General features: G+C 47.8%; 1 protein-coding gene across 1 annotated transcript in view; it reads right to left on the bottom strand.

Annotated features, from left to right (window-relative positions):
- BCO1 (beta-carotene oxygenase 1) overlaps window positions 1–13,217 on the bottom strand; it is an 88,285-nt gene that overhangs the window by 17,704 nt on the left and 57,364 nt on the right. Inside the window, 5 exon segments of the mRNA XM_043436672.1 lie at window positions 984–1,131; window positions 2,594–2,741; window positions 4,283–4,412; window positions 7,045–7,173; window positions 11,558–11,777. Coding sequence (XP_043292607.1) covers window positions 984–1,131; window positions 2,594–2,741; window positions 4,283–4,412; window positions 7,045–7,173; window positions 11,558–11,777 — 775 coding nt within the window.

Consider the following 13,217-nt stretch of genomic DNA (forward strand, 5'->3'; position numbering starts at 1 on the left):
GGTACCTGCTCTGAGCCGTGGGGATGTCACCTGATCCCCCGGGGCTCCCGGTCCTCAGGAAAATGAGGTGGCAAACTCAAATGGCTAGCCTACACTCAGGTGTGACATTCTAGGATCCTGAGCCGGACCCTGTATCCCTTTATTGGCTCAGTTAACGGGGGTTCCATTTAACAAGAGCACTCACTGTACTGTGTGACCCAAGGACTCCCATCTGCCAGTGGAGCCTGGAATTTGCTGGACAGGGGGTGCTCTACAGAGTGGTGAGGGAGGGGCCCACGGTGATCTCAGATGGAAACCAGTCTTCCTAAACCAGGAGGTCTAGCTGAGCACCCTCGCGGTCCTGCACCGTCCCCGGAGCCGCGCAGCCGCCCTCGGAGGCCTGGTCTCCCGGGCGTGGTGCCAAGAGGGTCCTGCCCAAATAAGGGCGAGGAGGCCTGCCCTTCTCCCCAGCAGGAACGTGCAATCACAACCGGCCTGGGCGCCGTTCCAGGCTCCCGGGCCTGAGTGAAGAACGTCTAGAAGACCCAGAGAACAGGGCGGAACCTGGAGTTAATGCCCGCAGGCCTGAGCTCCCTGAACAACCCAGGAAGCCTGGCTTTTGGGGCTGGGATGAGAGACAGCAGCACAGCCCTGACAGATGTAGGTTTGTCAGAAAACTGAAAAATGAACGAATGAAAGGAAGGATGGATGATGGATGGATGACGACATCAGTGGATAGATTGATAAATAAATGATTAACGGATAAATTAATGAACGGGAATCGAAAGAAAAGGAGGTTGGAAGAGCAAAGGGATTCACTTCTTCCAAAAGGAAGGGTAGCATCATCCCTTTTCTCCTAAAGGAGAAAAGCGAGTCCATGGTCCTCTGAGTCATCGATGTGGGCAAGTATCAGGTTGAGTGTTGTGCCATGAACCAAAACCAGAGCTCTTCCCAAAGGGCCACCCTTGGTGTTCACGCCTCATCGCAGCCCCAGAATGCCCCACCTGGGACTGTGGCAGGGATCTTAAAGATCACATATTTTGTCTTCCCCTTGTCCACGATGGATGTGCCAACGTTGAGAACGTTTCCAGCAGCGTCGTAGTGAGGATGTGATGTTGCCAGATTTACAGCCACGTATTTACGATAATCAACCTGCAAAACATGACGGTCAGCTGCTTTTAAATCGGGGAAAGGGTGAAGTCCCGCGAAGAGCTGACCGATTCCAGGTTCAGGGAGATGACGGCTATTTTTGCACGTCTCCCAACCTGAAAATAAGGCAGACATTGCCCTTAAAGGAGACGCTTCCTCTTGCGACCTGATGTAACCCCGTGGGGGCCCCCACAGAACATAGGCTGCAGGGGGCTTGGTGAGCTTGTGTGTTCTCTGATAGTTGTTCCTCTCTGGCCCCGCCGGTGGCCTCGGTGTGGAAACCCGATGCCTCACCGCAGAGAGCTCCAAGTAACAACGTGGGCAGTCCTAATCCTGACTCTGGTGAAGTCATTGAAATCCTCCCCTTTTGTATCCCACAGAGGCATAAATCCCCAGGCCTCTCTCCTAGGGTTATTCTGGGAACGGAGAGGTTACAAAAAGCATCTGGTCAAAGGGAAACACTGACTAACGACCTCAGTAACGATCCCGACTCCAAACAGGCCACAACCATAGAATGATGGGGTGGCCAGGGAACCAGCCGTTCGCCCTTCCTCTCCGAGAACAGCACAACCTCTGGCCAAAAGTCAGGCGCTACCTCCTTCTCACCTAGTGATTCCTCTCTGCAGCTTTGTGGAAAGCACTCCTCAGTTGGACCTATGCTGCCTAGCTTCAGCGGAGCCGGATGTGATTTCATGGCTAAGAAAAGCACTCCCTCTAACAGAGTGTTAAGAGGTATTGCAAAGACATCAAGGCTTTGAACAGCCAGCTGGACAAAACTGAAAGTGGGTCTACTGATCTTCAAGAAAATATAGACATGCTTCTGCCCAGGAAAGGTATCCGCTTGGGCACTGGTTTTTGCACCCATGCTCTGTGCCTAATGCCTCTCTTTTCAGGGCTGCTGGGAGTCCTGGACAGCCCAGCACTGCCATTCATTCAAATTTCCATTGAGGGGCCACTCAGTGCCAAGGACTGTCGACACTGTTAGGGGTCAAACTGGATCTTCCAAAAAGGCAAGCTGAAGCAAGTCCTAACCGCTCATGTCTATATTTGGGAAATAGGGTTAAAATGAGGTCATTCTGGAATAGGGTGGGTGATTTGTATCTTTACAAGAGATTGGAACGAGGCATCTGTAAACCAAGGGGCGACCACCAGAAGCAGGAAGAGGCAAAGAAGTTTCCTCCCCTAGAAGCTTCAGAGAGAACTGGGCCTGCCAGCACCTGATTTCAGACTTCCGGCCTTCAGAACTGTGAGGGAATACATTGCTTTTGACCTAAGCGACCTAGTTTGTGTTCCTTTGTCATGGGAGTGCTAGGAACGAATTCAGACACAGAGATGACAGGACAGAGTCCTGCCATCAGGAAGCTTAGAATCTAGTGCTAAGATGCCCAAGACGAGGGGATCAGAGGGGGGCTCTTCTCTGAGGGCCTGCAGCCTCCACTGAGGCTGCTTGTAGATTCACTGATACCTTCTCCAGGGTTTCCAGGGTCTGGGGGTTGATTTTCCTGATGTAATTGGTCTCTGTGGTCGCGTAGAAGTCTTCTCCACACCTCATGATGTTGATCAGACAGTTGTCTGTGAAATCGGGGATGGTGTGGGACAGGTAGGAGAATGCTCTGAGGAGGAAAGCGAGTCAGCGGGTCAACCACTTGTCCACTCAGCTGGAAGCTTCTACTCCAGAGGGCTACCACTTAAAACACTCTGGTTCAACTAAGGCAGGGAAAATGCTGGGTCATAACTGGTCACTTGAGGAATCTAACAGTCCAGAGATCGAGTTAACCCAAAACACCACCACATCCAATCAGCTAAGAAGGGAGTCAGCTGGGACAACAAGGCTGCCCACTGAGCCCTCCCCAGCTCCCCAAATCCAAAGGTCTGCCCCACCAGAGCCATCAAGAGCTGGTGGACTGTTCTCAAGTATTTTAAGAAGCTCTAGAGAAATCATACACATACCCATAATGGCTCCCCCGAAACTAGAAAAGCAGTTGATCTCTGCTTTGAGAAGGAATGAGAGTCCACCCTCGTTACCTCAACTTTGTCCAAGAAATTCGTTTCTTTGAAAAAGGAAAGTAAACCGAGTTAAGAACTGATCATTGATTAGAAGGCAAACTCAAAGCAGGAAGTCTTGGCCCCGTGTACTGGTGAGTGCTCCCCCTCCTGGCAATCCGTGTAACAGCAAGGATGCCTCACGAGCTGCGGTTCTCAATTCCTTCCCTCTGGCGCGGCCCCCTGGCTCCTCCCGCTTCTGCAATGGGTGTTCCCAGCCTGCTGTTTGCCGGACCCCCAGCGCTGGAAGCTGGGACTGGAGAGATGATGTCAGTTCTGGAGAAGCAGAAACCAGCTTCCCTCTCCAGGCCAGTCTACCTCTAAGACATTTCACAACCCTTCTATGCCTAGAGTATCAGAAAGGAGATGATGACCGCTGGCCTGATTCCCTGGCCAACAATTCAAAACGTGTAAGGCATGCATACGCATCACAACCCAGATGATTTTAAATGTATACAACTGAAAATCTCCCCCATCCTTCCTCCCGTTGGTTCCCCACCTCTCCCATGCCTTCTCCCAGGCTTTCTGCACATTGAAAAACAAACCTAGATATCCCCCTGCCTTATAGCACAAATTACAGCATATTATATGCTCTTTCTATACTTTACTTTTTTTCCCTTTTTCCCCACTTAGCAGTATATCCTGGAAATCTCCATTCAGTACATAGAGAGCGTCCTCAGTGCTTTTTATATCTGCCTGGTATTGTCCTGTATAGTGTTACTGAGATTTATTTAACACTCTTCTGTTAATGATCACCTGAGTTATTTTCAGTTCCTCATCATAACAAATCATTCAGCCATGAATAACCTTGTACATTTGTCATTTCAGACACAAGCAAGCACCTCTCTGGACTGAAGGGAATGTGCATTTGTAATTTTGATAGGTGATTTCAAAGTGCTCTCCCACCAGCCATGCGGGAGAACATCTAACAATCTGCCAGCTGTTCTTTGCCTCGCCTGCTATCAGTGATCCAAAAGTACATAGCCTGCATGGTCAGAGGCCATCACAGGAAGTTTTCCATCCACCCTAAACACACCATCAGAGCAAATGCTGGTTGTCTCGACCGTCAAGGATATCAGAAAGCAGGACTAGATACAAAACGGACAGTTACTTGGAAAATATGTTTTTGCAGGGGTCTGGATAGGCCATTGTTCCAAATTCTGACACCACAATCCTGTTTGCTTCGATATTGGCAGTGTAGGTATCACTTCTCAGGTATTTGCTCCTGTAGTAGACTTCGCCTGAAAGAGAAGCAGCACAATCATCCCAGGCTTATTTGAAACTTATCTGAACTTCTTTCAGCCATTCTAGGGATGTGACAGGAGGAGGGGGGTGGGGTGGCTTACTGAGACTGTCCCTTTAATGTGTATGCTGGATACAACAAGCACTGGTGTGAACTCTCACATACATTTCGGCAAGGTTGACTCACAACAATTCAGCAAAGTAAGTATTCCTAGTCCCAGCTCCATCTATGTATGAGGAAACTGAGGCTCAGCAATGTTCCATCGCCTTGTCCAGCATCACCCAGAGGCCTGCCGGCCCAGGCCATTGACCATGCTTTCCACTATGTTGGAATCCCTCCAGGTAAGGTCCAGGTTTGGAGGACTGATCCAGAAGGCCCCATACTCAGGCTGGCTTTCCTGAGGGCCCAGTTCAGTTCTGGGAGCCTTACATTAACAATTTAGCCCCTGGAGTAACATTTTTTTAATTGAAATAAACATGGTTTATTTTTAATTATTAATGGTACAGAAGACTTTTTGCTCTAACTAAAATTATTTTCCAAATCTCTAAAAAATTTTAGGAGCTCTAGGGGAGAGTCTAGGAGCTGCCTGTTTTTCTTGGCTCGTGACTGTGTCACTCTGATCTCTGATTCCCTTGCCACAGCTTTTCAAAGCCCTTGAAAGATGAGTGGAATTGAACCACAAATCGGGGAGGTGGGGCTAGGAAAGAGGGCGAGGTGTTCCCAGTCAGTCTCCCCAGAGAGTCTGTAAGTCAAGACCTGGGGTTGGGGAGCACAGCCCACTTCCTGTAAGGGCTGAGTCAGCACGGGCTGAAGCACCAGTTAGGTGCTTGAGAGCAGCAGGAATGAGATGAGGCTGGGGACCCGTGGGGACCCCACCAGGTCTTCAGGGCTGTGAATACTCAGGCCTGGGACCTTCATTTTGGTGGATAATTTGAAATCTCTAGAATTTGGTGTGGTTTTTTTTGCCATTAATTAGCACATGACATTATGTTGACTTTTCATATTCCTTCATCTATGCTTCCATGGTTGGTACAATTATAATATGCCAAAAAGTGGGGCCTAAGACACACTGACAGCTCATTCCCATCAGAGAAATGCCCATCACATATCCACTGTCACAATGATGGGCTTCAAGGAGAGACTGCCTCTTAGGAAATTCTTGCCCAGGGATTGACATCTATACACTACTATATATAAAGTAGATAACTGATAAGGACTTACTGTACAGCACAGGGAACTCTACCCAATACTCTGTTATAGCCTATGTGGGAAAAGAATCTAAGAAAAGAGCTGTTCAGTCGCTCAGTTGTGTCCAACTCTCTTTCGACCCCATGCCTGCAGCATGCCAACAGGCTCCTCTGTCCATGGGATTCTCCTGGCAAGAGTGCTGGAGTGGGTTACCACGTCCTTCTCCAAGAAAAAAGAGTGGATACACGTATGTGGATAACTGATTCACTTTTCTGTACACCTGAAGCTAACACAGCCTTGTAAATCAACTATAATTTAAAAAAAATCTCTGTGACTTTGACTCTTAGAATTCACATCTTTGAATCCTCATGGGATGATGACTTTGTTTCTTATTGGAAAATAATCAAATCTATCGCTAAGGGGGACCTGGGTTGACTCATCTCCATGTGTGCTTTTTAAAAAATTTTAATTTTTAAAGAATTTTAGACTAAAAGAAAAAAGTCCTCCTGTATACCCTTCCCCATCTCCACTTGGCCTTTATTATTGAAATCTTTGTTAATGTGTGAAAGCATTATCTTCTAGTGGCCTCTGCTGAGGGTTATGAGTCATTTTGCTTTCTTACTCCAGTTCTTTTCTTCCTGGTTTGGCACTAATTTCTGCTCTTCATGCTAACTGTGCACTAGAACCACCTGATTTTAAAGATCACGGAGGCCTGAGCCCCACCACACCAGTATGCTTGAGGTCATCTGGGAACATAGATGCTCTATTCTTACCCTTCGAGCACTGAGCAGGGTCTCAGGATTCACAGCTTAAATGAGCCTCCTGGGGGATGCTGATGCAGGAACCCACAGACCATCTTTTGAGAAGTACTGGCTTTATGTTACCTGCAAATCAGAGGGCCCTGATGGCCTTATGCGTGCCCTCTTAAATTGTGTATAGAAGTACTTAATGTTTTTGTTTATATTTCCACTGTTAGACACAGGGGAGGCTTTGAGAGCTCTAGAGGAGAGGAGAGACCAGGCCAGCCTGTGCTGCACCAACACGTGCAACCTGACTGACCATCTCAGAAAAGAACAGAAAACAGCTGCTTACCTCTGAGAGTAAAGTTTTAGTCTGAAACCCACTAGAAACTTTTAGGGGCTTCCCAGGTGGCTCAGGAGTAAAGGCTCCACCTGCAATGCAGGAGCCACAGGAGATGCGGGTTGGATCCCTGGGTCTGGAAGATCCCCTGGAAGAGGAAATGGTAACCCACTCCAGTATTCTTGCCTGGAAAATCCCATGGACAGAGGATCCTGGTGGGTTTCCGTGCATGGGATCACAAAAGAGTCGGACATGATTTAGCAACTAAACCAGAAGAGAATTAAAACTTGTGTGTTGCTTTAAGCTACTCCATCTGTGGTCATTTGTTACAGCACCCACGGCAAACCATGTGGTGCTCTTACCGTCTCTGATTGTGAAGCTGTGGAGCAAGGCCAGGCCATCGAACCAGTGGTTGTATCTGGTCTCGCCCACCGTGTGCATCCCAGGCCCATTGCGGAGCAGGGTTCCCTGCAGCCAGGCTGGAATCTTGCCTGATGAGAGAGAGAATGTTTAGTTTCCAGCTCTGCACCTAAACCAAAAAGCTCAAAGAAGTGGCCATACAGCCCCTGTACCACTCACTGCATCTGTTCACTTCCAGAAAGAATGTGCCTGGCATTGTGTGGGCGCTGAGGATACCGAGAAGAACAGACATTATCCCTTTCAAGTGGGGCTTCCCAGGTGGCGCTAGTGGGAAAGAATGCGCCTGTCAGTGCAGGAGACATAAGAGACAGGGGCTCTATCCCTGGGTTGGGAAGATCGCCTGGAGGAGGGCATGGCAACCCACTCCAGTATTCTTGCCTGGAGAATCCCACAAACAGAGGAGCCTAGCAGGTTACAGTCCATGGAGACACAAAGAGCTGGACATGACTGAGCACCCATGCACACTGCTTCCAAGGAACTCCCCATCCATTAAGAGACAAAGACAGAGGGAAATACCCAAAACACACTGAGATAAAGGCAATGCAACAGACTCAACAAGGGTGCTGGGTGGAGCAGAACTCCTCTCCAAGGTGGGGTGAGAGCAGGAGGGTGAGGAACACTTCCTGGAGGAGGTGACCTGGTTGAGTTTTGAGGGGGGAGTTGGTGTTTGCCTTGCAAAGGCATGAGGAAAGAACATTCTAGAGCTGTGCTGTCCCATGTAGGGGAACTGTGTACTGGAAACTTGGCTAGTCCCAACAGAGATGTACAGTAATTGTGAAATGCACACCAGATTCCAGAGACTTAGTATGAAAAAGAAATGTAGTACATCTCATTAGCAATTTAAAAACATTAGTTATATGTTGAACTGATACCATTTTGAATATGTGGCATTAAGTGAAAAACACTATTAAAATTAATGTCCTCTGTATCTTTGTACTTTTTTGTACGGGGCTACTAGAGAATTTTAAATTATACATGAGGCAGGCATTCCATGGCTGCTGGGACAGTGTTGCAGGTGCTGTCGGCGCCCTGCCCACGAGCCCTTGGCTTTCTCCTCTCCCTGAAGGCTGCTTTCTGCAGATACCTAAAGCGCTTCACCTGAGGGCTTTGTTCTCACTGTGGAGCAGCTCTGCACATGCGTGGACAAGCCGGAACCACGTTGGAGAGTTAATGCCCCTGGAAGCTGCTCTCACCCGACGATAGGTGGGTGCTGTGGGTCCAAGGCCACCACCTCCTTGTCCTCGGTGGACACAATGTGAGGCGTGGTTTATACTTTGCTCGGAGGATCCAGCTCCAATGACTCCTGGTGGTCAATGGCTTGAAAACGCCTCCTTTGCTGCCTTCCCAGTGTTTCTTGGGAAGCACATCCCAAATAAATGACTTAATCCTGAATTCTTAGCTCTGGAGAAACCTGAACCCAGAGACCAGAAGTGTGCAAGCTGTTTAGTAAGAGCTGGCCTGTAACTTTCAAGTGAGGGTATAGCAAGTACTGAGGTTGCAGGGTTAAGTAGGGCCAAGAGGCCAAGGTCAATAAGACCATACCTAGCTTTGATTTGGTGCTTGGAAGAAAGGGACACTTTTGATGGATGTGGGAATAATAGGATTAATTTTTTTTTTTTGCAATTTAAAAAATTGAGATAAAATTCACATAACATAAATCCATCATTTCAAAGTATACAATTCATGTTTTTTGTTTGTTTTTTTTAGTATATTTACAATGTTGTGCAACCATACCACTAACCCAAGAGCATTTTCATCACCCCCAAAAGAATCCCTGTGCCCATTAGCAGTTAATCCGCATATGCCACCTAGCCCCTAGCAACCCCTAATCCACGTTCTGTCTCTAAGGACCTACCTCTTCTCATACAAATGGAATGTGATTGGATTTGGGGTACCAAAAGTTATTTCTGGCTGTGGTGTGGACTGTAGGTGGGAGGAGAAGCTAGAGAGAGGTGGGAAGACCTGAGAGAGGAGGAAGATAGTAGCAGTGGGACAGAGAGAAACAGATAAAACAAAGGAACTTAAGAGTTTGACTAATTGTAGGGAAGTGGGAGGGGAACACTGAAAAAGTGCCAGCCGAGTCTCTTGCCTTGGGTGTGACTATTCACAGCGACCTGGGACACAGGAGAAGGAGTAGGTTGAGGCAGAGCAGGGAAAGATGAATCTGAGCTTATAAGTAAAGCCCTAGACGTAAAAAGAAGAACATTTGTGCTGTGCCTAGTCACTCAGTCATGCCCGTCTCTTTGCAACCCCATGAACTGTGGCCCACCAGGCTCCTCTGTCCATGGGGATTCTCCAAGCAAGAATACTGGAGTGGGTAGACTATCCCTTCTCCAGGGGATCTTCCTGACCCAGGAATTGAACCAGGGTCTCCTGCATTGCAGGCGGATTCTTTACCAGCTGAGCTACCAGGGAAGCCCTAAGAAGAACGTTTACTGAGCACTATGAACTGTAGTAGATTAAATCATGTAGTCATTGCAGCAACCCCATATGGTAGATACATGCTGACTTTATTAGCCATATGAGGAAACTGAGTCAGGAAATGCTCAAGTGCCTTGTAAAGGAAGAATCAGAGTCACAAATGCACTGCCGGATGTGAGGCCAGAGCCTTGGCCTGGTCTCCCCGGACAGATGTGGCCACACAGCATCGTGTGTGACGAGCTGCCTGCAAGCAGACCCAGACCGGCGGATTAGATGTGACCCTGCGGGGAGGCCGGCCCTGGGCTGGAGCCTGTCCTCTGCTGGCCGCCTGGCCTCAGGCAAGTCGCTGCTTCTCCTGGGCCCTCAGTTTCACACCCATCAGGGAAGGAGACCCAGTTTACAGCAGTGGTCCCCCACCTTCATGCAGCCAGAGGGCTCTGAAAACACACATTTCTGGGCTCCACCCCTGGGTATCTGATTCAGAGCGTCTGAAGCGGGCCCAGGAATTTGAGATTCTAACGGGAGCCTGGGGAGTGCTCGTGCTGCAGGGCTGGGGACCTCCTTTGAAAACAACTGACTTAGATCTAGAGGTTCATTCAGCGTCTCAGGTCCTGGGGTTCTTGTTCTCTAAAATTTCCAAGTATTGACATGCAGTCACTAAACATGAGCTGTCAAGGGAGTATAGTGGCAAATGCCCACCATACCCCAGAGCATACAATGATGGGTATCACAGATCCACATTTTTTAAAAATAAAAAGTCATAGTAAGTATACATTTGTTTTTTGCAAAAGTATTTATATATAAAGTCTACCTATCAACAGATTAATCTATCTTTGTACTATCTTATGGGTTTCCTCAGTGGCTCAGTGGTAAAGAATCCGCCTGCAATGCAGGAGACTCGGGTTCAATCCCTGGGTTGGGAAGATCCCCTGGAGGTGGGCAGGGCAACTCACTCCAGTATTCTTGCCTGGGGAATCCCATGGACAGAGGAGCCTGGTGGGCTACCGTCCATATAGTTGCAAAGGGTCAGACACAACTGAAGCGATGGAGCATGCATGCATATACTATCTATATTGATGTTTCTTTTAAAAACTTAAAGAAAATAGACTCAAATATTAATAATCCTTAAGAGACAAAAGAAATATAGCTGATTTTTATTTCCCTCTGGGTTCTCATTTGCACTTCCAAGTTTTATACCTTTGTAATATACATACACATATAGATTGCACACTACCTCTGTAATCAGAAAAAATATACATAGACGCTATTTCTTTCTTCCAAAAGCCTTCCGAGGCAATTCGTCTGCTGTAAAGCTCCAATGTGACTTGCCTGTCAGAGGGCACTGCTGTCTTATCCTTGTGAAAACTGCCCATCTGTCCAAAACAGTGGTGTGGCTGAGCTGACGCCCTTCCCTGTTCTCAGCACAGCTCCTGGGACCCGCAGTACAGACCGCCCTCTGCCTTGTAGAGTCTAAACAAGATGGCCAGGAAAGTGGCCATGCAGAAGAGGAGGAGAAAGCTATGAAAGGAGGGCTCGTGTGGCAGCTCCCACCCTGGAGCTGTCTCATCTGCTCTGCAGTGCTTGCACCCTGAAACCGCACCTTTGAGGAAATTTCATCCGGCTCTGCGGTGCCCCTCTGCACTGTGCATGCACAGGAATGGGCGTTCGCACATGCTTCTTGTATCATTTTGAAATTAATTTAGGATGCACCCACTTTTACAAATACCGCACCCTGGGGACGGAGCACAGTTTGCAGAATAATCCCACTGGCTATGAGCTAATAGCAATAGTCCTGGGACTTTTCTCCTGGAAGTAGTGAGAATCACTGACTCCCCTTGAAAACCGAGTTATAATGCATAAAAGCACACCGAGATTTTCACAGGGAATATGCCTAGAATATGGATCATGTCTCCTCTATTTACGGTTTTCCAGATTTTCCAAAAATGATTTACAATGAGCATTACTTTTATAAGCAGGAAAAACCAAGTGTACATCTAAACATATAAGTGCGCGTGGTTCATACAAAACGCTCACCTGTTACTCGGGCCCTCACAGGCTCCAGTTGCTCCTTCTTATTTCTGCCAAATATTATTTCCATCGTGCTGCTGACAGTGAACAGATGCTCGTCCGTGTTCGGGGACTGCTCTCGGCCCTCCCTGTCTCCCCTCCCTGCAGCCTCCTTGAGTCTCCCTCCCTTCAGACGGCACTGGCTTCTCCCAGTGCTGTCCCTTCTCGGAGGGCCCGGGATCTCTTCCTGCACAGAGAGAAGCTGTGCTGGCGTGACTTGTTTGGTCAAAGGTCAGTTCCCCAGCCACGTGTCGCAGCTAATCTTTAATCCGCCGATTACGTCCCCAGCTCTCCCTTTCCACTTCCACTTTTGGCTGAACCAAAAACAAACAAACAAACAAACAACTTTCTTGATGGGTTTAAACTGGCGGGATGGGGGGAAGGATAAATTGGAAGATTGGGATTGATACACACTAATACATATAAAATAGATAACTAACAAGGAGCTTCTGCGTAGCATAGGAAACTCTACTCAATACTCTATAATGGCCTATATGGGAGAGAATCTAAAAGAGTGGCTATCTGGTATAGTATAACTGATTCGTTTTGCTGTACGCCTGAAATTAACATAACACTATGTTATGCTATTGCTTTAGTCGCTATGTTGTGTCCAGTTCTTTTGCGACCCCATGGACTCCTCTGTCCATGGAATTTCCCAGGCAAGAATACTGGAGTGTGTTGCCATTTCCTTCTCCAGGGGATCCTCCTGACCCAGGGATCAAACCCACATCTCCTGCATTAGCAGGTGGGTTCTTTATCACCAAGCCACCAGGGAAGCCCCGAATCAACCATACTATAATAAAAATGGAACAACAACAACAACAACTAGCAAGATCATTTAGGGAAAACTGTTTTGTTTTATTTTGACTAAAGGTCCCTGAGTCTCCTCACCACCCCCTACCTCCCAGCAAGAAAAAAAACATATGTAAAGAGCAACTTAATTATATTTCATTTTTTTGAAGAAGTAAACATAAAATGTTTCATGCACCCTTTTAAACAATAAATACTAGGAACCAAAAACTGTACTCAGGAACTGTAAGGAACAGTATTGAAGGTTCCTCTGCATTTCTGAATCTCGAGGTAATGCTATCACTGGAAATCCACACTCACATTGCTATGAATGTTGGATGATGAGTTACTGACCTCACCTTCACTTATGTTGCTTTAAGAAAGAACCAACTGTTCCCTCTCTGGGTGGAGCGAGAAAAGTGAGAGGCGCTGGCCTTTGTACAACCAGCTGGGTCTAGCAGTGTCAGGGCTGGGTCCAGACTGTCTCAGGATCGCAGAGCTCAGCTCTGAGAGCAGCCTGGCCTGACTTTGCTCCACCATGGCCACACGTTCCAATCACCTGGTTGGGAGCTTTAGCAGTGTCCATGCTGTCCATGCTGGGCCCCACTCCAGGCCCACCCAGAGTCTCTGAAGGTGTAGTCCAGCCCTCAGGAGTCTTGCAACTTCTCCAGAAGATTCTCACTTGTGCAGCAGGTGCTAAGAAACTCTGGACCAAGGGAAGATGCTACATGTTTCCAGTGATGCTAGATTCATGTTCCTCCCTTTTCTGTGTCTGGGGTATGTTATATACCCTCTTGGAGCCTCCATTTCCTTATCTATAAATTGATATAGTGATATC

The sequence above is a fragment of the Cervus canadensis genome, chromosome 18 (assembly GCF_019320065.1).
Source record: "Cervus canadensis isolate Bull #8, Minnesota chromosome 18, ASM1932006v1, whole genome shotgun sequence".
Lineage (NCBI taxonomy): Eukaryota > Metazoa > Chordata > Mammalia > Artiodactyla > Cervidae > Cervus > Cervus canadensis.